General features: G+C 44.3%; 1 protein-coding gene across 1 annotated transcript in view; it reads left to right on the forward strand.

Moving 5' to 3' along the window:
* TFRC (transferrin receptor) overlaps positions 1 to 26,909 on the forward strand; it is a 661,121-nt gene that overhangs the window by 308,094 nt on the left and 326,118 nt on the right. The window contains exon 13 of the mRNA XM_044070291.1: positions 25,558 to 25,621. Within this exon, the coding sequence (XP_043926226.1) occupies positions 25,558 to 25,621 (64 nt within the window). The remainder of the gene's footprint in view (positions 1 to 25,557; positions 25,622 to 26,909) is intronic.

The raw sequence follows: 26,909 nt of genomic DNA on the forward strand, positions 1-26,909 counted from the left end.
GGACATCTACATTTATGGTAGGTACAAAACTGTACTTTCTTCATCTCACATTGCTGCAGTCCTTACTTATGGGTAGTCCGCTGTCCTCGGTCGGCCCGAATACCAAAGTATTAGGCTGACGTCAGTCATGGGCGCCTAGATCTGACATCAGAGCGTCAGGGTATAAAGGCGCATGACCGACGTCATATCCTCAGTCTTTTTTGCCGCATGGTCCGATGCAGAAGCAGAGTTGCAAGTGCCGTTCGGCGTTCTGAAATTTTTCGTTTTCGGAGTTTCAGACCGATACCAAGTTGGGCTAAGTACCCCGTTGGGGAATATTTTTGTTTTTTCTTGCCTCAGTTACTTACCGGATGTCAGAAAAAGTGAATATTTGTATTTCTTGTGGGAAACCGATACCGCATAGGGATTACCACTCGTTTTGTATTCCTTGTTTGGGACCGGAACACGACGTAGTCGGGTGTCGGTTTTGTGCTAGGTTTAATAAGCGCACTATAAAACGGAGGTTAGATTGCACTAGGTTAGTCTTTGGCAAGAGGTGTAACTATAATATGCCGTCGGATGTTCCGACGCCTGCTTCTACTAAGAAGCGCAAAGACAAATCTTTAAAGCCTAGGCAGGATGATTTGTCCGTTTCGGACGCCGGACCTTTAGAAGCTACAGCTGAACAGGTGGATCCGGCTGAAGTTTCTGTTGAGTCCCAGGGGGAAACTTTGATTTTACAAGATGTGGCCTCTCAGGAGGCAGGCCAGGCTGAAGGGGCCTCTCAGGTTACTATTCTCCCTTCTATGCCTAAGGTGGTTAGGCCTTCTGCTACTGTTTCTAAGGCTCCTTCTAAGGGCAGGTCTGTTTTGCCTTCCTCTGGTGTCAGTTCTGGTTCTTCAGGGTCTGTGCCTAAGAAGCACATGCTTAAAATGGCAGAGGATTTGATTACTTTAATTAGAGGTTCTATGCCCCCTCCTGATAAGAGGCCCAGGATGGAGCCAGAGTTGGAAAGTTTGGAGCAGGCCTCAGATGATTCAGAGTCTTCTACTGAGGACATTCAAGATTTCCCTCCTTATTCTGATTCTGATGCAGAGGATTCCACTCCTTCTGCTTCTCCTCCAGAGGATTTTTCATTTTCAGAAACTCTCCATTCCATGAGGGAGCATTTTAAGTGGGAGGGACAGGATTACTCTTGATTCCCGGAAGAGGCTTAGGGAGTTCTTGTTTTTACCACAGCATAGACCCTTAGCTATACCTCCGGTTTTGGATGTTGTTTCAGATGTTTTCTCGGAAGCTTCCCTTAATCCAGATTCTGTGCCTCCTGCCCCAGTTAAACCGGACAGGTATTACAGGGTGCCTGAGGCTCATAAATATCTGTATAAGAGTCCTAGGGCGGACCCAGAAACTATTAGTCAGGGGCCTAAGGGTGTTAGAGCCTCGGTTGTTAAGAATCCGGTTCCTCTGGATAAGGAAGCTAGAGCTTTGGATAGATGGGGTAAGAAGGTGTATACCTCTTCTACTTTAGCAATGAGAGCTTTGAACTGCCAGTTTCATATGTTGAAGTATCAGAATTTCCTCCTTTCTCAGCTAAGATCTAAAGTGGATGCTTTGGCAGAGGGCATAGAGTGTAAAGAATTGCAGGATTTAGTGCATGTTTCTGAACAGGTGGGTAAGCACTCTTTGCAATGTGGTTTTGATGCTTTACAGGCTTCTTCTAGGGTGGCTGCCACTGGTTCAGTTATTCGTAGGCACGCCTGGCTTAAGGATCAGAATTTGTCTGAGCATGTTAAGTCTAGAATTCTGGATGCCCCTTTGCAGTCTGAAGTTTTGTTTGGTCCTCCTGTGGAGTCACTCTTAAAGAAAATGGAAGACGAGGCTAAGTCTATGCAGACTGTTAAAGATTTTTTGCAGGTACAACCTCCAAAGTTTAGTAGAAATTGGCCTACTAAGGGGTGGACGTACCCTTCTGATTCTCAGTCTAGGGGTAGATCTAGGCGTGGTAGGGGCAGAGCTCAGAGTACCTTCAGGCCGAGACAATGGAGTTCGCCTGCTCAATCTGCTGGTGAGGGCAGGGCCCAGTCCTTTCGTAAACAGGCCCAATGACCTGCGTTTTCAGCTGCCAGATTCCTCTTGCCTGGCAGCTCCTTTGGGAGGAAAGTTGGCTCTTTTCAAGCAAAATTGGCATTTAGTCACCCAGGACAAATGGGTATTGGACATTATAAACCGAGGTTACAAGTTCTATTTCCATACCATGCCTCCTTTCAAAGGCATGCCAGATGTCCCTCCTCGGCAAAGGATAGAAGGATAGAGGCTCACAGACAAATTTCTTTACTTCAAATAGGAGCTATACAGCCAGTTCCTCTGTCAGAAGTGGGCCTAGGATTTTATTCTCGCCTGTTTCTAGTTCCAAAGAAAGGAAACACGTGGAGACCAATTTTGGATTTATCTATCCTCAACACTTATCTGGACATTCCAAAGTTCAAGATGCTGACTTTACAACAGCTTTTACCTCTGTTGGGAAAAGATCACTGGATGGTTACTCTGGATCTCAGAGGCTTACCTTCATGTTCCTATCAGGCCCAGTTGCAGGAGGTACCTGCATTTTCCGGCTGGAAATTTACATCATCAGTTCTCTGCATTGCCCTTTGGCTTATCTACTGCGCCCAGAGTGTTCACAAAGGTTCTGGCTCCAGTGATAGCATTTTTCAGACTGAGAGGAATACAAATTTATCCTTATTTGGATGACTGATTATTGCACAAGAAAAGGACGAACTTCTTCATCATCTACAGTATGTGATGGCAGTGTTAAGATGCCTAGGGTATTCTGTGAACGAAACAAAGTCCAGTCTAGTACCCTCTCAGGACATGTGCTTTCTGGGTGTGAGACTGAATACAGCTTCCCAGATGGCTTTTTTGACCCCGGACAAACAAAGAAGCCTTTATCTTTATTTCCAGCAAATATCTCTACGGTCCAGGCTGACTGCAAGGACAGTCCTTCAAGCCTTGGGGTTCATGGCATCTTGTATTCGGGTGCTTCCCAATGCCAAATTGCATATGAGGAAGCTTCAATGGTATCTCAAAAATGTGTGGACACAGCACTGCCAAGATCTAGACACTGTCATTCAGATAATACCTTGCATTCAGAAGGAGTTTTTGTGGTGGGCTCAGGAATGTCACCTAAACAAGGGACTCTCTGTGACCCGGCCAGAGGCGAGTCAGATTCTAACGACAGATGCCTCGGACAAGGCTTGGGGAGCACACCTCAATGGAAAATGGGTGCAAAACACATGGCCTGTCAAACTCCAACACTTGCATATCAACTTGAAGGAAATGTTAGCAGTCCAGTTTGCATTGATGGCTTTCAAAGATTTACTTCGTCCAGGGCAGGTGTTGATTCAAACAGACAACACTACTGTCATGTGGTACATCAACAAGCAGGGGGGAACCCATTCTTACCCTCTTTGCAGGCAAGCGATGATTCTGTGGGAAACTGCTCTCAATCTACACCTCAATCTTCAGGCAAGGTTTCTGCCAGGAGCACAGAACTCCTTAGCAGATGTATTGAGCAGACAAATAGTGGATCCTCACGAGTGGAAACTGGATCCTAATGTATTTCAACAGTTGACAGTGTTATGGGGAACTCCAGACATAGATCTGTTCGCTTCTCCACTAAATTACCAGTTGCCAAAGTTTTGCACAAAAATGTTTCATCACACAGCTTGGAAGGTGGACGCTCTATCTTTCAGTTGGAACAATCTGCATGTATATGCCTTTCCACCTCTGCCTCTTCTTCCCAAGGTACTTTTGAAGGCCAGACAAGACAAGCCAACCATGATTTTGATAGCACCGGATTGGCCTCGACAACACTGGTACCCACTACTGAGGAGTTTAGTATGAGAACCTCCGTGGCCTCTGCCTTTGATTCCGCACCTTTTGTCACAAGAGGACAGTCACTTCCTCAATGTCAAGATTCAGTCTCTGCATCTAACAGCCTGGCATATTCTGTTTTAGACTCTGGAGGGTCTCAGCTTCCACAACAAGTTTTGAATGTTATTTTGGAGGCCAGGAGGCCTAGTACCAGGAAAGTTTACGCTGATAAATGGAGGAGACTTTTTATTTGGAGCAAAGGAAAGGACTTTGATGTCTCCAAACCTGATTTAAGTGTTCTTCAATATCTTACTGAATTATTGGACAAGGGTTTGTCTTTCTCCTCAATAAAGGTCCATGCTGCAGCCATTTCTGCTCACTATGATTGTGACCCTCCTTTATTCTCTCATCCTTGGTTTAAGCAATTTCTTAGAGGGGCAAAGAATATAAGACCCCCACGTAGAGCTCCTACTCCTGCTTGGGATCTCAATTTTGTTGGAAAAACTTACTCTACAACCTTTTGAGCCTGCAGCTACTGCCGAGTTAAAGTATTTATCATGGAAAACTGCTTTTTTGTTGGCCATTACCTCTGCAAGAAGGGTTTCTGAATTACAGGCCCTCATGGCAGTGGAGCCTTTCCTGATTTTTCATAAGGATAGGGTATCTTTGCGTACTAATCCTTCCTTTATGCCTAAAGTGGTTTCTAGTGTGGCCTTAAATCAAACTATTCATTTGCCTACTTTTTATGCAAACCCCCAAAATAAAGGGGAGAACATTTTGCATACTTTGGATATTCACAGGCAGTTGCGTTATTTGAGCAGAACCAAGGAGTTCAGACAGTCTCAGCAATTGTTTGTTTCTTTTGCTTTGGGTTCACAGGGTAAACCTGTTTCAAAACAAACTATTTCTAAATGGATTGGGTTTTGTATTTCTTTCGGTTATTCCCATCATGGTAAGGAGATTCCTGCTGGAATCAGGCCTCATTCCACTAGGGCTACTGCTACTTCTACGGCCTTTATAAGGGGGGTAGCTACAAAAGACATTTTGGAGGCAGCTACTTGGAGTTCAGTGCATACCTTTTCTAAACATTACCACCTTCCTCTTTATTCTAAGTCTAGGGCTGGATTTGCCACTGCAATTTTACAGGGCATTCTAGCGGCCCCTAATGCTTTATAATTTTTACCATCCTCCCTTTCCCGTTGCTTTGGGATTCTACCCATAAGTAAGGACTGCAGCAATGTGAGATGAAGAACATAGTTCTAACATAAATGTAGATGTTCGAAGATCCACATTGCTGCAGTCCAATTTACCCTCCCTCCTTCCCCTCTGTAGTTTGACTTGGTGCTATGCTTTAGGTGATGGTTGTTGTTGGGCATGTTTTTGGGAGGTATTCTGTTTTTGGCTGTGGCCTTTCTGGTTTGGCCTTCTGACATCTGGGGCAAGAAAAGACTGAGGATATGACGTCGGTCATGCGCCTTTATACCCTGACGCTCTGTCAGATCTAGGCGCCCATGACAGACGTCAGCCTAATACTTTGGTATTCGGGCCGACCGAGGACAGCGGACTGCAGCAATGTGGATCTTCGAACATCTACATTTATGGTAGGTACAAAACTGTACTTTTCTGTTACTGCGCAGATATAGATATTCTCCATACTGAGGAGAGCCTCGAGTGTGTGCATCTTGAGGTTTAGACTTCTGGCGTTGAGCAGCATTACCCTTAGTTTCTTTTTCTTTGTGTTGTCTATGGAAGTGGGTTTGTCTTTTGAGACTTGCCTAAAAAAGGCACTATGGGGGTGGCAAGAGCCTTAGCCAGTTTTCGAAAGCCCAGGGGTGACAGGTGCAAGCCGTCCCTAGCGAAGCAACGTGGCTTGTCGAGCATGTCATTCCAGGCTGACAGACACTGGATCCCCTTTGAATGACACCAATACTTTAGCCAATTGTTAAAATTGATCATTTTGTGTTTATATACTGTGGCATCATTCTTGGTGAGGGTAAGATGCTACTCAAGGTCAGGGTCATGCCAGCCTGGGCTATATGATCAGGTCATTCACACCAGCATGGACAAGGAGTCGTATTTGTACTTGCTATGGAGTGACCTGAGTGCTTGTGGCGGATCCTGGCACCTGACAGGCAGCTTACAGTGACCTTCAGCCTGGTGAGTGGGATGTCAGTGAGACAATGGTCACCTATTACAAGTGTATTAGGTGTGTTTAGCCTTAAGGGCTGTGACGTGTGGCACACTGACTTTGTGAACTATGTGATACATGGGTATTGTTGTGGGGTAGCGGTTGCTTGGATGTCTGCTTTGGGGATCTCTGCTGCTTGGGCAGATTTTTATTTAGAGATTCCAAGTATGTTTGTGTTTGGTTTTCTGTTGCGATAGGTCTATGTGAGTTGATTTGTGGTGTGTGTGGTTACCTTCTCCTTACTGCGCTAGTATTGGGTTGAGAGAGCTCAGCCTCCAGTTTGGCTATATAGTTGCATCTCTCACATATTTGAGCTTGTTGGGAGGAGGAGAGGGTGGTCTGTGTACATAAGGCAGTTGTAACATTGCCTCAAGATTCCCAGATTCACCAGCTGGACTAGACTAAACCCGAAACTGACTTTTGGACATGCCAGAATAGTATAAGGAACTACTTTTTCACTGATCAAAAAGGACCAATAGGGAGCCAAATACTTAAAGGGAGTAAGAGGGTGTAGTGCTTTAGTTTTAGTGCTTACTTATAAGATTACTTGTACGAGCCACTGCAGGGCTTTAGAAATGGTGCTTACTTTGAGATTTAGAACAGTTCTAAGGGAAAAAGTGAAGAGCAGACTTTGTGGAGCCAGGAATAGTTTAAATCAGTTTAAGCGGCGCTGCCCGATGCTGCGTGCAACATCGTGCAAAACCGCATAAATGCAGGTTCTAAAGCAGGAAAACTGAGAGATGGGAATTGACCCAGAGTGGCCAATAAGCTACTAGTTTCAGGGCTGAGACCACTCCTCCAGGGACAGGCTGCTCAAAGCTCCCCACTCTCACTGGTGAAAAGAAGCTTCCTCCTATCCAAGTAAGGATATGGGCAACACAGGAAACTATACCACAGTCCGGAATTCAGCAAAACCTGAAATCTGGACTAATCTAGTTCAGCAAAGGCGGGAAAAGAGTTTTTTTTTTTTTTTTTTTTTTAGGAAACTGCAGAAAAACGCACAGAACACGAAATGCTATAAACAGGCTAGCGCACTTTAGTGTATAGCCTATAACAGTTATAGAATACAAAAACTACTTAAATGGATAAAACAAGTGCAAAAACTGTAAAAAGCAGAAGGCCAATGCAATTTAAACTTTTTAAAGCACACCAGTTAGAAATTCACTTTAGGCGGGAAAAGGCAGTCTGAGCAAAAGAGAAAAATAAATCTGGAAAAGTCTCTCTTGGGTCTCTGTTGCCTGCATCACTCTGCAGGACACCACGAGGAGCTGTGCGGAGATGTTCATCGTGTTACCCTGCTGCAATCATCACACTTGGGTTATCCTGTCAGGTGGTCCTGCAGTCGGCCCGAATTCCAAAGTCTTGGTCTGGCGTCTGATGCTTCTTCCCTGACGTCAGTGCACCAGGGGTATACAAGAGGCATCCAACGCCATTTTCTTTAGTCTTTCTTGCCGTGCGGTGCCCGAAGCAGATAGCAAGTGCTGGTCGGCTGACACCTGAGATTTTCGAAGCAAATTTCAGTCTGAAGTCTTCAAAGCTAAGTACCCAGTTGGGGAACCTTTTCTTGCCTCAGTCCGATGTCAAAGTTAACAATTGTATTTCTTGTAGGAAGCAAATGCCTCAAGGACTTTCATTCTTACTGTATACCTTGCCTAAGCCCAGACCACGACGTCACTGGTTGTCTGTTTTGTGCTAGGTTCAATAAGCGAACTATAAAGTGACGTTTTGATTTCGCTCGACACTACTTTCGTAGGAAATGTAATTATACTATGCCGTCGGAACAACAGACTACCGGCGTGCATAAAAAATGCAAAGATAGACAGGCAGCCTAGATCCAAGCTAGACTTCGAGGCCTCGGCTGGGCCGGTCGCCGGTTCTCCAGTTTACAGCGTGGTGCCTACGCAGCCCCTGACTACTGCAGAATTGGAACCCCAGACCGCTTTGGAGACTCAAGTAGAGAGTACTAGGCCAACGCAGCCATTTCCTTTAGGTCCTACAGACAACATTGCAGAAGGAGAAGCTGGTGCTGTGGAAATGCCTTCGGCTACAGAAGGTGTGTTCAGACAGACACTCACCATAAAATCTTATGCTAAGCTAAAGACTCCTTTAAAGCCTAAAGATTGTACATCAGTCTCCAGTTCAAGGCCCCATGCCTAAAACAGATGCAAGATGGCTGAAGATTTGATTACTCTGATCAGGGGTTCCCAACCCCAAGACAAAAGGCCAAGACAAGAGGAGGATTATGCCTCTACTGATCAAGTTTCTATTTCCTCAGACTCCTCTGAGGAACAGGATTACTCTTCCCCATGAAGATTCTGATGCTGAAGATTCCATTCCCTCAGCATCTCCCCCTGAAGACTTCCTTTGGGGAAACCCTTCATACCATGAGGGAACACTTCCACTGGGAAGGTCAGGACTACGACTCAAAGAAAAGGCTCAGATGTTCTTCATCTCACATTGCTGCAGTCCTTACACTTGGGTAGTCCGCTGTCCTCTGTCGGCCCGAATATCCAAGTATAAGGCTGACGTCGGTCAAGGCGCATTAGACTGACATCAGGACGTCAGGGTACAAATGCGCATGACCGACGTCATATCCTCAGTCTTTTTTGCCGCATGGTCCGATGCAGAAGCAGCGTTGCAAGTGCCGTTCGGCGTTCTGAAATTTTTCGAATTCGGAGTTTCAGACAGAGTCAAAGTTGGCTAAGTACCCCGTTGGGGAATATTTTAGTTTTTTCTTGCCTCAGTGGTTTACCGGATGTCAGAAAGTGAATAACTGTATTTCTTGTGGGAAATAGATACCGCATAGAGATTATCATACTTTGTGTATTCCTTTGTGTATTCCTTGTTTAGGGCCTGAGCACGACGTTGTTGGGTGTCGCTTTTGTGCTAGATTCAATAAGCGCACTATTAAGAGAAGGTTAGATTGTGCCAGGTTAGTCTTCGGGAAGCGGTGCAATTATAATATGCCGTCGGATGCTCAGACGTCCGCTTCTTCGAAGAAGCGCAAGGACAAAGCAGCTAAGCCCAGGCAAGAAGAGCCGTCCGTACCGGACGCCGGTTCTTTAGAGGTGTCGGTGGAGCCGGGGGTTCCGCCGGAGGTTTCTCTGGAGTCCCAGGGGGAGACTTTGTTATTGCAGGATGTGGCCTCTCAGGAGGCAGGTCAGGCTGAAGGGGCTTCTCAGGTTACTGTACTCCCCTCCCTTCCTAAGGTGGTTAGGCCCTCTCCTTCTGTTTCCAAGGCTTCTCCCAGAGGCAGGCCAGGTTTAGCTTCAGTTGATGTCACTCCTAGTTCTTCAGGATCTGTGCCCAAGAAGCATATGCTTAAAATGGCAGAAGATTTGATTACTTTGATTAGAGGTTCTTTGCCCCCTCCTGATAAGAGACCTAGGGTGGGACCTGAGTTGGGGAGTTTTGAGCAGGCTTCGGATGTTTCAGAGTCTTCGGCTGAAGACTTGCAGGAGTATTCTCCTTATTCTGATTCTGATGTGGATGATTCTACTCCTTCTGCTTCTCCTCCTGAGGATTTTTCTTGACTCTTCATTCCATGAGGGAGCATTTTAAGTGGGAAGGTCAGGACTTCTCTGATTCCAGGAAAAGGCTTAGGGAATTTTTGTTTTTACCCCAGCATAGGCCTTTGGCTATACCTCCTGTTCTGGATGTTGTGGAAGATGTGTTTGCAGAGGCTTCTCTTAATCCTGATTCTTTGCCTCCTGCTCCTGTTAAACCGGATAGGTATTACAGGGTGCCTGAAGCTCATAAGTATCTTTTTAAGAGTCCTAGGGCGGACCCAGAAACTGTTAGTCAGGGGCCTAAGGGTGTTAAGGCTTCTGTTGTTAAAAATCCGGTTCCTCCAGATAAAGAGGCCAGGGCTTTGGATAGATGGGGAAAGAAAGTCTATACTTCCACCCTAGCTATGAGGGCTTTGAATTGCCAGTTTCACATGTTGAAATACCAAAACTATCTACTTTCTCAATTGAAGTCTAAGGTAGATGCTCTGGCGGAAGGTATTGAGTGTAAAGAGTTACAAGATTTAGTACATGTTTCTGAACAGGTGGGTAAGCATTCTTTGCAATGTGGTTTTGATGCTGTACAGGCCTAGTCTAGGGTGGCTGCCACTGGGTCAGTTCTTCGCAGGCACGCCTGGCTGAGGGATCAGAATTTATCTGACCATGTTAAAACAAGGATTTTAGATGCTCCTTTTACAATCTGATGTGTTTGGTTCACCTGTTGAGGCAGTCTTAAAGAAAATGGAAGACAAGGCTAAGTCTATGCAGACTGTTAAAGATTTTTTGCAGGTTCAGCCTCCGAAGTTTAGTAGAAATTGGCCTACCAAAGGGTGGACGTATCCTTCTTATGATTCCCAGTCTAGGGGTAGATCTAGACGTGGTAGGGGCAGAGCTCAGGGCTCTTTCAGGCCTAGAACAGGGAGTTCACCTGCACAGTCTTCGGGTGAGGGCAGGGGTCAGTCCTTTCGTAAACAGACCCAATGACCTACCTTTTCAGCTGCCAGAGCCTTCTCGTCTGGCAGCACCTTTGGGAGGAAGGTTGGCACTTTTCAAGGAAAATTGGAGTTTAATTACCCAAGACAGATGGCTATTGGATATCATACACCAAGGTTACAGGTTTTATTTCCATACCTTGCCTCCTTTCAAAGGCATGCCAGGCGTTCCTCCTCAGCAAAGAATAGAGGCTCACAAACAAATTTCTCTGTTACTTCAAATAGGGGCCATACAGCCGGTCCCTATGCCAGAAGTGGGCCTAGGATTTTATTCTCTCCTGTTCCTAGTACCAAAGAAGGGGAACACGTGGAGACCAATTTTGGATTTATCTATCCTCAACACTTATCTGGACATTCCCAAGTTCAAAATGTTGACGTTACAACAGCTTTTACCTCTGCTGGGCAAAGATCATTGGATGGTAACTTTGGATCTCAAGGAGGCTTACCTTCATGTTCCTATCAGACTGAGTTGCAGGAAGTATCTGCGTTTCCGGGCTGGGACTTCTCATTATCAGTTCTCTGCATTGCCCTTTGGCTTATCTACTGCCCAGAGTGTTCACGAAAGTTCTGGCTCCAGTGATAGCTTTCTTCAGGCTAAAAGGAATACAGATCTATCCTTATTTGGACGATTGCCTGATTCTGGCTCAAGGAAGGGACGAGCTTCTTCATCATTTGGAATATGTGATAGCAGTGCTAAGATGCCTGGGGTATTCTGTGAACGAAATAAAGTCCAGTCTAGTACCCTCTCAGGACATGTGCTTTCTGGGTGTAAGACTGAATACAGCATCCCAGATGGCCTTTTTGACCCCGGACAAACAAAAGAATCTTTCCCTTTACTTTCATCAATTGTCCCATCAGTCCAGGCTGACTGCAAGGACAGTCCTTCAAGCCTTGGGGTTCATGGCATCTTGTATTCTGGTACTTCCCAATGCCAAACTGCATATGTGGAAGTTACAGTGGTATCTCAAAAATGTATGGACACAGCACTGCCAGGATCTGGACACTGTCATTCAGATAATACCTTGCATTCAAAAGGAATTTTTGTGGTGGGCTCAGGGATGTCACCTAAACAAGGGACTCTCTGTGACCCGGCCAGAGGCGAGTCAGATTCTAACGACAGATGCCTCAGACAAAGCTTGGGGAGCTCATCTAAATGGAAAGTGGATACAAGACAAGTGGCCTGCCAGACTACAACATCTACATATCAACTTGAAGGAGATGTTAGCAGTCCAGTTTGCATTAATAGCTTTCAAGGATTTACTTCTTCCAGGGCAGGTGTTGATTCTAACAGACAACACAACTGTCATGTGGTACATCAACAAGCAAGGGGGAACACATTCTTATCCTCTATGCAGGCAAGCAATGATTTTGTGGGAGACTGCTCTGTTTACAGCTCAATCTTCAGGCAAGGTTTCTGCCTGGAGCACAGAACTCCTTAGCAGATGTGTTGAGCAGACGAATTATGGATCCCCACGAGTGGAAATTGGATCCTCATGTATTTCAGAAATTGACAGTGTCATGGGGAACTCCAGACATAGATCTGTTCGCTTCTCCACTAAACCACCAGCTGCCAAAGTTTTGCACGAAAAGGTTTCATCCCACAGCTTGGAAAGTGGATGCTCTCTTTCAATTGGAGCAATCTTCATGTGTATGCCTTTCCACCTCTGCCTCTCCTCCCAAAGGTACTTCTAAAGGTCAGACAGGACAAGCCAAAGATGATTTTAATAGCTCCAGATTGGCCTCGACAGCACTGGTACCCATTACTGAGAAGTCTGGTATGGGAGCCTCCATGGCCTTTGCCTTCGATTCCACACCTGTTGTCTCAGGAGGACAGTCATTTACTCAATGTCAAGCTTCACTCTCTTCACTTAACAGCCTGGCATATCCTGTTTTGAACCATAGAGGGTCTCAACTTCCACAGCAAGTTTTGAATGTTATTTTGGAAGCTAGAAGGCCTAGTACAAGGAAAGTGTACGCAGATAAATGGAAGAGATTTTTATTTTGGAGTGCAGCAAAGGATTTTGATGTTTCTGAGCCTAATTTAAGTGTGGCTCTTCAATATCTTACTGAGTTACTGGACAAAGGTTTGTCCTTTTCTATTAAGGTTCATGCTGCAGCAATTTCGGCTCACTATGTCTGTGACCCACCATTGTTTTCTCATCCTTTGTTCAAGCAATTTCTTAGAGGGGCAAAGAATATAAGACCCCCACGTAGAGCTCCTACTCCTGCTTGGGATCTCAATTTTGTGTTGGAGAAACTCACTCTACAACCTTTTGAGCCTGCAGCTACTACAGAGTTGAAATATTTATCATGGAAGACTGCTTTTTTGTTTGCCATTACCTCTGCAAGAAGGGTTTCTGAATTGCAGGCCCTTATGGCGGTTGACCTTTCTTAATTTTCCATAAGGATAGGGTATCTTTGCGTACTAATCCTTCCTTTATGCCTAAAGTGGTTTCTAGTGTGGCTTTAAACCAAACTATTCATTTGCCTACTTTTATGCAAATCCCCAAAATAAAGGGGAAAAGATTTTGCACACTTTAGATGTACACAGGCAGTTGCGATATTTGAGCAGAACTAAAGGGTTCAGGCAGTCTCAGCAGTTATTTGTTTCTTTTGCTTTGACTTCTCGGGGCAAGCCTGTGTCAAAACAAACTATTTCTAAGTGGATTGGGTTTTGCATTGCTTTCTGTTCCCATCATGGCAAGGAGATTCCAGCTGGGATTAGGCCTCATTCCACTAGGGCTACTGCCACTTCGACAGCTTTTTTAAGGGGGGTGGCAACTAAAGATATTTTGGAGGCAGCTACTTGGAGTTCAGTGCATACTTTCTCTAAGCATTATCACCTTCCACTTTACTGTAAATCTAGGGCTGGTTTTGCCACTGCTATTTTACAGGGCATTTTGGCAGCTCCTGCTTCTTTATAGTTCTGCCATCCTCCCTTACCTCTGCTTTGGGATTCTACCCAAGTGTAAGGACTGCAGCAATGTGAGATGAAGAACATAGTACAGTTTTGTACCTACCATAAATGTAGATGTTCGAAGATCCACATTGCTGCAGTCCAATTTACCCTCCCTCCTTCCCCTCTGTAGTTAGAGGCGGTTGTGTGGGTTGTGTTGTAAATATTGTGTATATTGTATATATTGTACATATTAGTAGTGCAAGGGTGGTTGGTTGGTTGGTTGCTGTCTTTTGGTTTTGACCTTTCTTTTTAGTCTTCTGACATCTGGGGCAAGAAAAGACTGAGGATATGACGTCGGTCATGTGCATTTGTACCCCGACGTCCTGATGTCAGTCTAATGCGCCTTGACCGACGTCAGCCTTATACTTTGATATTCGGGCCGACCGAGGACAGCGGACTACCCAAGTGTAAGGACTGCAGCAATGTGGATCTTCGAACATCTACATTTATGGTAGGTACAAAACTGTACTTTTCCTTTACTTTTCCAGCACAGACCACTTGCTATCCCTCCAGTTTTAGACATTGTGGATGATGTCTACTTGGAATCTAGTCTAAATCCAGATTCTCTGCCTCCTGCTCCAGCCAAACCAGACAGATATTAGAGTATCTGACTCTCACAAATTGGTTTATAAAAGTCCTGTTGCTGATCCAGAGACAATCTCCTAGGGTCCCAAAGGGGCTAAGGCTTCTAAGGCTAAAAATCCTGTGCCCTCTGAAAGGGACTCGAGCGCTAGATAGGTGGGGGAAGAAGGTTTATACCTCAGCTACTCTTGTTATGAGAGCACTAAATTGTCAATTTCACATGCTGAAATATCGGCAATTCCTAATGTCTCAAAGCAAAAGATGAGCACACTCAACAGTCTGAATTCAAGGAAATGCAGGATCTGCTGCACGCAGCTGAACAGGTGGGCAAACACACTTTATAATGTGGATTTGATTCTTTGAACGCTTCCTGTAGAGCAGCTGTTACTGGGTCTGTCATACGTAGGCATGCTTGGTTAAAGGAACAAACCCTGCCTGATCATGTTAAAGCAAAGTTACTAGATGCACCTTTACAGCAGGATGTCTTATTTGGGGTTAAGGCAGAAGAGGTTTTAAAGAAAATGGAGGATAAGGCACTGTCTATGCAGATGGTCAAAGATTTCTTACAGGTACAACCCCCTCGCTTCAGCAGAATTTGGCCAACAAAAAATTGGTCCTTTCCAGCTTCTGACAGACCACAGAGGGGTAAATACTACAGACACAGAGGGGTAAATACTACAGACACAGAGGGGTAAATACTACAGACACAGAGGGGTAAATACTACAGACACAGAGGGGTAAATACTACAGACACAGAGGGGTAAATACTACAGACACAGAGGGTAAATACTACAGACACAGAGGGGTAAATACTACAGACACAGAGGGTAAATACTACAGACACAGAGGGTAAATACTACAGACACAGAGGGGTAAATACTACAGACACAGAGGGGTAAATACTACAGACACAGAGGGGTAAATACTACAGACACAGAGGGGTAAATACTACAGACACAGAGGGGTAAATACTACAGACACAGAGGGGTAAATACTACAGACACAGAGGGGTAAATACTACAGACACAGAGGGGTAAATACTACAGACACAGAGGGGTAAATACTACAGACACAGAGGGGTAAATACTACAGACACAGAGGGGTAAATACTACAGACACAGAGGGGTAAATACTACAGACGCCCAAGGGGCAGAGGTCGAGCACAAATCCCTTGTCAATGGGGCACTGCAACACAAAGGGGAGAAGACAGGCCACAAACTGCTAGACAAACACAATGACTTAACCCTCAAGCTGCCAAGAAAAGCTCTCTTGGCAGCTCCCTTAGGAGGAAAATTTGCACATTTTGCAGACAACTGGCGCATAATCACAAAGGACAAATGGGTCCTGGATATCTCACAAGGATACAGATTCCATTTCCACACTTTGCCAAGGAGAAAAGGAATGCCAAACCTGCCACCAAATCAGTGGGCAGAGGCACAAAAACAAATTGTAGCTCTCATGGACATGAGAGCCATTCAACTGGAACCTACACAGGAACAAGGCCAAGGATTTTACTCAAGGCTCTTTCTAGTCCCCAGAAAGGACAATGCATGGAGACCCATTCTGGACCTTTCAATTCTAAATACCTACTTGCAAGTTCCCAAATTCAAGATGCTTACACTACAGCAGCTTCTTCCCATGTTGGGCAAGAAAGCTTGGCTAGTGACATTGGACCTCAAGGAGGCATACCTGCATGTCCCTAGCAGACAAAATTGCAGAAGATACCTCCATTTCATTGCAGGTTCAACCATTACCAATTCTCTGCACTGCCCTTTGGCTTATCTACTGCTCCGAGGGTCTTCACAAAATGCCTGGCACCAGTAATTGCATACTGCAGACAGAGGAATTCAAATATACCCATACCTGGACGACTGCCTCATCCAAGCAGAAAGCAAGGACATTCTCTTAAACATCTCTCAAACATCTGGCGTTCGTCAAACACCTAAGTTGCCCAGGGTACACAGTAAACTAAAACAAAACTAGTGCCCTCACAGAATATGACATTCCTGGGTGCCAGCTTGAATAAAACTGCCCAGATGGCTTATCTCACGCCAGAAAAGCAACTACAACTAACTCAATACTTCAAAATAATGGCAACAAAGACCCAACTCCCTGCAAGAAGAATTCTGCAGGCCTTGGGATTCATGGCATCTTGCATTCTACTACCATTTGCAAAACTGCATGAGGAAATTACAATGGTACCTGAAAAGCGTATGGACTCAACACAGCCACAGCTTGGAAACGATGATACATCTCATTCCCTGCCTTCAACAGGAGTTTTATGGTGGACACAGGCATGTCACCTCAACAAGGGTCAGCCTTTCACCTTACCCCCAGCCAGGCAGATTATGACAACAGATGCATCGGACTATGCCTGGGGGGCTCACAAGGCAGGACAGTGCGTTAAAGGTAAATGGACTACAGATCAAAGAAATCTGCACATCAATCAAAAAGAAATGCTAGCTGTACAGAATGCTCTGACAGCCTTCAAGGACTTCTTACATCCAGGACAACTCATAATGACAGACAATACCACAGTAATGTGGTACATAAACAAGCAAGGGTGCACACACTCCTACCCTCTATGCAGGGAAGCAATGACCTTGTGGAACACAGCACTGATTTACCAAGTTCAATTACAAGCTCAATTCCTGCCAGGAAAAAAGAACACATTGGCAGACTACCTAAGCAGGAACATCATGGATCCCCACGAGTGGAAACTGGATCCACAGGTATTTGCAATGATAACTCAAAAATGGGGGCTCCCAGACATAGACCCGTTTGCCAGCCCCCAAAAACTATCAGCTATCAATTTTGCACAAGGGCATTCCACCATCAAGCTTGGAAAGTGGACGCACTCTCATTCAATTGGAAAATGATGACTGTATTGTAGAATGGAGAGACCACGGATGATGCTCATTGCCCCAGACTGGCCATGCCAGCACTGGTACCCACTACGAAGGAACATGGCCCACGGTCCACCATGGATTTTACCACAAATTCCTCCTCTGCTCACGCAGCAAGACTATCCGATTCTACACAGCCAGCTCAAGACCTTAAATCTGGCTGCATGGCAAATCACTTAAATAAAAAGCAAGCTCCTCTTTGTCGAGCTGTTATGGATGCCATTCTGGAGGCCAGGAGGCCCAGCACCAGGAAAGCTTACGCAGACAAATGAGAGATTTTGCGCCTGGAACCAAGCTAAAGGCCACAATCCCCTTGAGCCGAACATACCTCGGATTCTACAATATTTAACTGAGCTGTTACACAAAGGACTTTCCTTTTCATCTATTAAAATACACGCCTCAGCTATTTCAGCTCATTACAACACGGATCTTCCCTTATTTTCACATCCACTTCTAAGGCAGTACCTCAGAGGGGCCAAAAACATAAGGCCTCCCAGGAGAACACCAACTTGGGACCTCAACTTTGTTCTGGAAAAACTTACACCACCTTTTGAGCCAGCCTTCTCAGCAGATTTAAAGTTTATATCGTGGAAAACTGCCCTGTTGCTAGCAATTACTTCAGCCAGAAGAGTGTCAGAGCTACAGGCACTAATGGCAGTAGAGCCTTTCCTCATTTTTCATCAAGACAGTTTCTCTTCGAACTAGCCCCTCCTTTATGCCAAAGGTGGTATCCAGTGTGGCTCTAAATCAAACCATCCATTTACCTACCTTTTTCCCAAATCCACAGAATAAAGGAGAGTCCTGCACTCCTTGGACATTCACAGGCAACTACGTTACTACTTGGATAAAACTAAGGCTTTCAGAAAATCTGACCAGCTATATGTATCGTATGCTACAGCATCACAAGGAAAGGCCATCCCAAAACAAACCATTTCAACATGGATAAGACATTGCATATGTTTTTGCTACACTCATCATGGAAAACCAGTTCCTGCTAGCATAAGGCCCCACTCAACCAGAACAACGGCTACATCTGCAGCCTTCCTCAGGGGGGTGCCAATCAAGGATATTCTGGAAGCTGCAACTTGGGAGTTCAGTGCACACCTTCACCAAACACTACCACTTACCACTTTACTCAAGACTAGAGCTGGCTTCGCCACTGCAGTGTTGCAGGGCCTTCTAGCCTCTACTAATCCTGTTTGATTCCACCTCCCATACTTGGGATTCAACCCAAGTGTGATGACTGCAGCAGGGTAACACGAACATAGTACAGTTTTGTACCTACCATAAATGTAGATGTTCGAGTGTTCACCCTGCTGCAGTCCAGGTTACCCTCCCTCCATCCCCTCTGATCAAACAGACCTTTTCTATACCTTTTAATCTGATACAGCCTTTGTGGTGTATTGCTTATAGCTGCAGTTATGTTTTACTTGTTTCCCTTTTATTATTGGTACTATGTAGTGACCTCCTATTGGGGGGCACCTGACATCTGGGGCAAGAAAAACTGAAGAAAATGGCGTCTGATGTCTTGTATATCCCTGGCGCACTGATGTCAGGGAAGAAGCGACAACATCAGACGCCGGACCAAGACTTTGGAATTCGGGCCGACTGCGGGACCGCCTGACGACAGGATAACCCAAGTGTGATGACTGCAGCAGGGTGAACACTCTAACATCTACATTTATGGTAGGTACAAAACTGTACTTTGTATACAATAACAAGCTTTTTAAATCACACCATCTTGCAGCCAACTCAAACGCAGGTCATGTATTCTTTGGACTGATCTTCATTGGGTTGTTGGTACCATTGTTTAGCTTTATTCAAATAAGTGCCCCGTTGGAACTTTAGTTTTTCAAATATTTTGATTGTGTAGGTAACTTTTTAATTGGATGTTATCTAGGAAATGTATTTGCAAGTGCAGTAGGTAGATCTGTAGAAGGACTTAAACATACTGTGTTTTGTTTAGGCCTAGAACACTATTACAAAACCTGCTCCATCTGCCAGTTTCGTTCCTGAAACCCTTAGTTGAGGCTTTACTCCCTAAACACATTCCTTGAAATTCTGCATCTAAAATGCTTTGCTCAAGCCAAAGTGGCTGGATCACCTACATCTCTCATTGCCCTTCTACCTAAAAAGAAACTCCAATGATCCCGGGATGACTTGCAGCCCCTGTATCTGTGTACCAGGTGCACCCGCTGAGGTTACCAAACCAGTGGTCCATCAGATATCCACTCATTGCTACCGCGACCCCATCAGTGGCTGGTATGGCTCCTGAGGCCTTGTAGGCAGTGGGCACTTCAGGTGAACCATGTCTCATTTCGCAGGGCCTACACATGCCTCAAATTCTTGTCAGGGAGAAAGTTCCTGGTATCCTAATCAGTGTGCCAAGGGTCCAAATCTCTGATACTAGTTCAGGTGGATATCGCACCTAGAAAGGAAAAGCAGAAAACTAAGATGTGATCTCCCCCACAATTTCCAAAAGAAAAATGGATGAACTTCTCCCAGGGCTTAACTCTACATCCAAGTCACGCCTCCAAGTGCATCTGCTGTTAACTTCTACTGACACCTCTAGGCGTCCGATATTGCCTGTTCGTATTTCCATCAATAATTCCAAAAATATGCTATGTACACAGTTTTAAAATATATCATTTTAAAGCTTACACAACGGCAAATTCAACTGCATTAATATTTGACCTCTGTCTAGTGCAGGTAAATATTAACGTTTTTTATTATATTTATATAGAAATTTTCATTTTCCTAAATATCAACGACCAAGTAGCATAGACAGAACTAGTGTCATATGAAAGCTCTGCTATATGAATAAAATGCTGCTGACAGTATGTGTAACTTGAGTGGTTGCTGAGATATTAAATTTACAAAATATTTCAATGTAATGGTTACTGTGTTTACTGTACCTATTGAGTTTGGTTTAAGATCTAGAACCTAAAGGATACTACCACTATAAAAGTTTGTGCTGAAGTTTGCCATTTATACTTGATCACTATGGTTCCAGAAATATGAACATTTGTTTGAAATAAGTTGACATAACTTGATTCTGTCAAGAGGCTGAGGCTCCTCCCATTGGAAGTTACAGTGCAAACTTACTGAGCTCCATTGGAGTGAATGAGTTAAGGCAGTCGTGGCCCCGAAACATCCATCTTTCGTCACAGCTGCCACTGGCCATGCCACAAAGCCAAACTTACGATTCCAATTCATCCTCCTCCTCTGAGGAATAGGATCTGGATTGTGATCACTCCCTGGATTATTCCTCACAGATGCTTTCCTCTGAGCAGCTTTCTTCAGAAGGGGGCTCACTCTCCCCTACTGAGGCCTTTCTGAAAATCATCCAGTGTGATGAGACTGTTTAAAATGGCAATCTTAAGAAAATCTCAGATGTTCAAGAGAGATTAGTCTTCTGGAAATGGGCACAGCTGCACCCTCTCCAGTCCCACTAATACTAGGTTGCATATCGGTATGCCTTTGTCTACATCTTCAACTCCTGATTCTCAACCTCCTGTAAAGTCCAGATTCTACAAGGTGTCTGAACTAAAATACATCTATAAGAACCCTGTGGGTGACATGGCTGCTTCTCCCCTATCCTTGGCAAAGCCTTCTCAATTTTTCCTTGGTACTAATACCCTTCCCACTGACTAGGATAGCAGGGTGATGGATAGGTGGGGTAAAAATTTATACACTTCTGCCACCCTTGCATTCAGCGTTATCTGCTGCTAGACGCAGATGACTAAATATTTGTCTGACCCTACAGGCTCTGAATAAGGTTGGCAGACCTTGCTGTTGCAAACATCTGAAATTGCTAGGCATAGCACCAGCTGCAGCCATGATGCTGTGGGTGTGTCTTCAGGTTTGCAGCCAAATGTAGTCATTGTATGTTAATCCTAGATTCTCTGTTAAACAAAACTCCTGTTTTAATTCTAAAAATACCGTAAGCTTCCTGTTAATATCCGTTTAATTCTAAAGCAACAAAACTCTTCAAAGCCTTATAAGAGCAGGATAAGACCATGAAATACTACATACAACTTTTACTTCCTGCAGTCCCTACATGCCCCAGGAATGACCCAGCTAAGTCGAATTCCTTTGAGGGACCATTGACCCATTCAAAGAAAAACACCTAGAGATTCTCTGACAAACCATATAGAAAATTTCTCTCTTGGGGAAGCCTCACGTGGGAGGCAAAATCCTGTGACCACCTTTCCAACTCCCCTCCTCAGTTCCTCCACCAGTCTTTCAAAAAGACTGTCCCTTCCTGGGAAATGGTAACCACAGACAAATGGGTCCTGACTGTCGTCCAAAGAATCTATACTATGTCATGGAAAGCATCTCCTGTCTAAAGAGCCTTCATTCTCTTTCGCAAAACCATCTTTCTTTGCTCGACCCTGTCAGTCAAGGACTTGGCTAGATTAAGGCACCATAGAGTGCCACTGTCCTTCATAGGAAAAGGGTTGCATTCCCGAGTCTTTTTGGTGCCCAGGAAACAGTAGACTATTCTGGATCTCTTCTAAACACCTTTCTAAAGGTACCCACTTTCAAGATGGATTTTCTATATACCCTTCTGCATTTCATTCTTCGTCAAGCTTTCTTGGCATCATTAGCCTGCATCTCTATTTGACCTTGTGGGAAATTCCTCAGATTTTTCTCTGGCTACTCACATTTTCAGTTTACTGCTGTTGCCCTTTGGTCTCTGCCAATAAGAGTTTACTAAGTGCCTAGCACCAGTGGTAGCCTTCTGTCGCGTATAATGAATTCAGATTTTCCCTTACCAGGGCAACCACCTGATTCAAGCTCCCTCTGTAGACTCCCTCCTTGAGCATGGACAGTTTCACATTGCATCTGTTTCTTCCTAGTGTTTACAATCTGCTTCAAATCCCATCTCACACCCATTTGGGACCTTTTTTCCCTGAGCTGCAGACTAGCTACGTGCAGAATGCTTGCTTTCCTTGGAGTTTGCCACCTTTTTCAAAAACCACTTCATTGCGTCATTGCACAGCAAGGGAGATACTCTGGGCCTTGGGTTTCAGGCAGCTGTTAGTGATTCCTCTGGTCAGACTACATATGTGGAAAAAAGTGGTACTCCCCCTATTACATTGGCCCAAAAAGAGCTACTCTGGCTGGAGACAGGTCATGCTCAGCCCAGGCCTGCTTTTTATCCCAGCCCCACAGTCAAGTTTTTCACACAGATGCTTTGAATAGAGCATTGGGGGCTTGGACAGGATCCCACAGAGTACAGGGGAAATATTCCTGTATCCTAAAAACACAACCTGAAAGAAAACCCTTCTGCAAGCATTGCAGATATTCTGCCATATGTGGAAGTCGGGCTGTCTACTGGTGCATGCCAACACGGCATTTATGTGGTATTTGGAAAAGGGGGGTGCAAAATGTCACCCACTGTGCATGCTAGCACAGGAGGCATGGCATCTTGCTACACAAATGGGTGCGATTCAGACAGCTGTGTAAATTTGCTCAGCAGAAAATGTACTGGCAGACTTCCTAAGTAGGTCTGTAATGGATGGACCATGAACAAATTAAGTCTACAGAACTTAAGACATCTGTGAGGAACTCCATAGGTAGATCTTTGCTTCTCTAGAAGATCAGTTTCCACGCTTCTGCACTAGGAGCCCTTCCCCCACTGCTTGGAAGACACAAACATTCACCAAGCATTACAGGATTGAGTGTCTTCATGTTCTAGGGCTGCCTTTGCTAGGTCTGTCCTGTCTGGGCTCCTGGACATCTCGTCCTCCCTTTAGCGTATCTGTCTCCATCTCTGGGAATTGTGTGTATCTTAATACTGCAGCAGTAATTTTGGTCAGGACATAGTACAGTCTTATAAGAACTTGCCATAACAGTAGATGTCCAACTGATCACTATTGGCAGTATTCCTCCCCCTCCCCAGTTCCCTTTTCTCTGCTCCTGTTTCTCTCCCCCATCATCTGATGGTCTGCTTTCGGGGGAATTTACTTGTACCTCTTCAAGGTGCAATCCTCCTAGCTGATCTTTTTCCTATCTCTGGTCTTCAGGACACTGTCTTGGAGATGGTCCCGAGGTAACTGTGTACATCACCTGTATACCACAGTGTAGACTAGCAGAGGTCCTGTATTGTCAGTGTGCCTTTGGGAGGGTAAAGCTTTGTGGTACCCTTGCTGGATGGTAGTGGACAAAAACCCATAAGAATACTGCAGCAGTGATCAGTAGGTCATCTGTTGTAAGTTTTTGTACAGCTGTACTTTCAAGCTGCATAATTTCGGAGTTTAAACTTTAGAAGTCATCCCCACAGTTAACATTGTTGTGGCAGTAAACAGTATGATAAATGTAGCTTAGCTGTATAGAAACTTGCTTAACTAAGTGTTGCATGGGAAACGCTAGCGCAACAGTGAATATTCCTGTTTAGTCTCTTTGGGGCTGGGCTAGAACATAATCACTTAATTGTGCCACCTTCTCTCCTTTCCATACAAGGTGACCCCCATCCTTTGTTTTGGTGTCTGGAGAGGACACTGTGGGTTCATCTGCTTGGGCTACCATGTTTGGTGGCATATGCCACCTGGGCAGTTACATTGGCCTCAGACCAGGTCCCTCTATTGAGAAGGGACAAGAAAGAAATGAAGATTGCTTGAGTTAAACTTCCTCTAAACCACAAGCATGCTGACATTTATTTGGGTGGGTTCCTGACTAGGTGGAAGGGAAAATGTTCTGGAATGCCAGCAGTGTCAGGCTCCCCTGGGGGAGAAATCCCAAAAGTTCACAGTCCTGCAATGGCAGTGTTACTGAAACATCCGTTAGGGCAAGTTCCTTCACAGTTGGTACTATACCTTCTATCATGGAAGATGAGCCCAGCAGCCCTACAGAGGTATTTAATTTGTCATTTGTCCACACTGCCATCTTTTGGTCACTGCCAAAAAGACTTGATACTGAGTTAGCCTAGAACATTGACCATGGGCGAGGTTTATCCTTTGACTCTGCTTTCCCTTCTCCACTACAGTTTAATACAAAGTCTGCAGTATTGCTTCTGTGCCTTTCCAGTTGGTATTCTATTCCCTGTAACTGTATTTATAAATAGGACCCCCAAGTCAGCTTCTCAAGGATGGGTATCTGCCATACCTCTCAAGTGTACTTCATTATGAGGAACGTACCTCATTTGGGGTCTTAAAGTTCATGTTTCTCAAAGTTCCTTAAATGTTCCACATTGAAAGACTGTCACACATTCAGTTTTGGAATTTTTTTGTGAAATCCATTGTAAATGGAAATTAATCATATTAATTCATTAAAATATCTTTAAGTAAAACCAGCATATTTTAACCATCCTATGACCTTCGTTTAGTAAGCCATTAGTATGTGTTCCGCATTTTGCCCATTTGTTCCACATTGAGGGCTAGTGTTCATTTTAGAGATGGAAAGTTGAGAGCTATGGTTAGCTGCTCCCCTCACCTGCAGAGTGTGGTCTGCTGTATTCCAGAAGAGAAGTGTAATATCTGATTTCAGAGATGTTGATTCTCATCCCAGCTCCTTCAGTGTACAGTGAATGTCTTTATGCTGTGTAAATTGATCAGTTTTGAGGTCGAGGACTGATACCTTAGCATTCTCACTTTAGCTGTGCTATACTTGCACCTCAGTGAAAACCACAAACTGGAGGCTAGACAAGTTGCATGCAATATAGTCACTTTTCCGACCTTGAATGTTCATCTTGGAACTGAAAACAGATTCCACAAGTATAGGAATAGACCCTGGCACCATGTATTGTGTGGTGGGGACTGACCCTGGAGCAAAGTCATCTTGTGGGAGGCAACATTGTATTCTGTGGTGGTGGTGTGTGCCTTCTCCAGGTACTAAAATTCAAGTACAGTAGAGTCTATTATCTCAAATGTTAATTATCCGAACCAGCCTTCCAAAGATTTCTGGTAAGAAAAATCTGAAATTTGAATATGTAAACATATGTATTCACTTGAGCATGCTTTTTGTGCTTGTAGCCAGCTCTTGTGTGGAAAACATTAATTGTCCACTGGAATCACTGAATGGCTAATGTATTCCTGCATATATAAAAATGATTTTATAAGTTTTTTTATACAATTAAATGTTTGTCTGAACTATCCTAGGTCCCAATTCAGATAATAGACGCTAAACTATACTGGTGAACTCTGAACTCTAGGATTCAGCTTGAGGGTGAAGACTTGTGTGTACTGTTTCATGGCCAGTATGAAATGTGATGCTTTAGAAGTGGCGACCCCATTACTGTACAATTAAGATTTCCCAGGAAGGTTAATTAGAAGCAAAGTATGTTCTGATTAAATTAGTAGACATATTAAGTTAAAACTGTAGAGAATGTTCCAGGAAGTCTCGCGTTGCTGTGAAGTGTGACTTGTAACTGGGGTTAAGGACCAAGTTGAAAAGATGTATGATTGTGACTTAGTTTCTAATTTACTGTAGTATGGCTTGTACATGGTTTTATGCTGGGAGTTTATATTTGATTCAAGCATAAACACCATCTACATTCCCATTTGCAGATATGTGATTTGGCTGTGTTTACATCAGTGATGCAAGATATTTTTTTTTCTCAACTTTTCTGCAGGGATATCTCCCAGTACTGCATGCAAAAGCATTTGCCTACATTAATCTTGATGCTGCTATCCAAGGTAAGTCATGGGATGGTCACTCTCCCCATATTTATCTGGTCAGTGAGACACTCCAGTGTAATAGGGTATTTGAATTTTTTGACAACTTTGTGTGGTTGACATTAGCCTGTTTGCCAAGATGCAGTTCTCTGTGTAGTATCCTGCCCTAACTCATTCCTGCACATTTACTCCACCTTCCAGTGGATACTTCTCCCTGTCGTGTTTACTGAAGTAGGCAGTGAGAGGGAAAGAGTCTGGGTATGACCAGCTGTCAGTTGGTAGTGTTTCCTGCCTCCCCTTCCCACAATAGCAGGCAGGCTTTTGAGGTGAGGCTTGATATGTCATTAAGTTTGACACCTGTTTTTCTTACCAGTCCTTAGTTGTGTGTTTTTTGATCATTCCTTGGCTTGCCAGCATTTTTCTACTGCAGCTGGTCTCCTGTCTTTGTTTAGATGCTACTTGTGCAGTAGGCCAAGCTGCCTCACCCCCATACACTCCACTGGAGTTGCTGTCCCACACTGACTTGGTATGTCAGTGGAGCCGCGTGGAACAACCTGCTGTGATGTGGTTTGTAATAACCACATGGCCGCATGGAACAACCTGCTGTGATGTGGTTTGTAATAACCACATGGTGATTGAGTACTAGCATTTTAGGCACCTGACTGCAGTAGCTGTTCACATGGTTTAGTGACATCCCACATTTTGAGAATAGCTCCTGCTGTTTTGGTTTTTGGGTCTCTGATATTGAGTGAATATTTTTCTCAACTATCCTTTACTAGCAATCTGTGATCCTGGAATCCATTAATGTCTAACAGAACTGGAGTGGTATGTGTTTTTTGTAGGCACTGTATTCTCTACATGAATCATTTTAGACAAAGCCGGTCTTATTTGCATACAAGTAGTCTTGGCAGTTTCCTGTTTCATCAGTATGTGGTGCCAGTGTGCTTTTTCTGTGCAATAAACTGACCTTATTGTTTTTGCAGGTGGTTAGAAATGCTTTGGTTTCATTAATCTTATAGTACAAGTTGCTTGAGGTAGCAGAGAGGTTATACCAAGACCAGTGGCATATCTGAGACCAGTAACTCTTGCATCTTGCTTATTCGTGAGTGTGATGAGTTTAATTTTTCCTTGAGTGTTTACTGAGTTTAGCTGAAAAAACATTTTCAGCAGAGACCCAGGGAGAGAAGCTCCCAACATTAGATGTTTTTAAACACATTCAATGATGTACACCAACATTAAGTAATGTATATTAATTATATATTGACATTTCTAATTAGTTATATTTATATGAAATGAAGGCAAGTATTTC

Source organism: Protopterus annectens, chromosome 4.part1 (genome assembly GCF_019279795.1).
Source record: "Protopterus annectens isolate FY-2018-M chromosome 4.part1, PAN1.0, whole genome shotgun sequence".
NCBI lineage: Eukaryota > Metazoa > Chordata > Ceratodontiformes > Protopteridae > Protopterus > Protopterus annectens.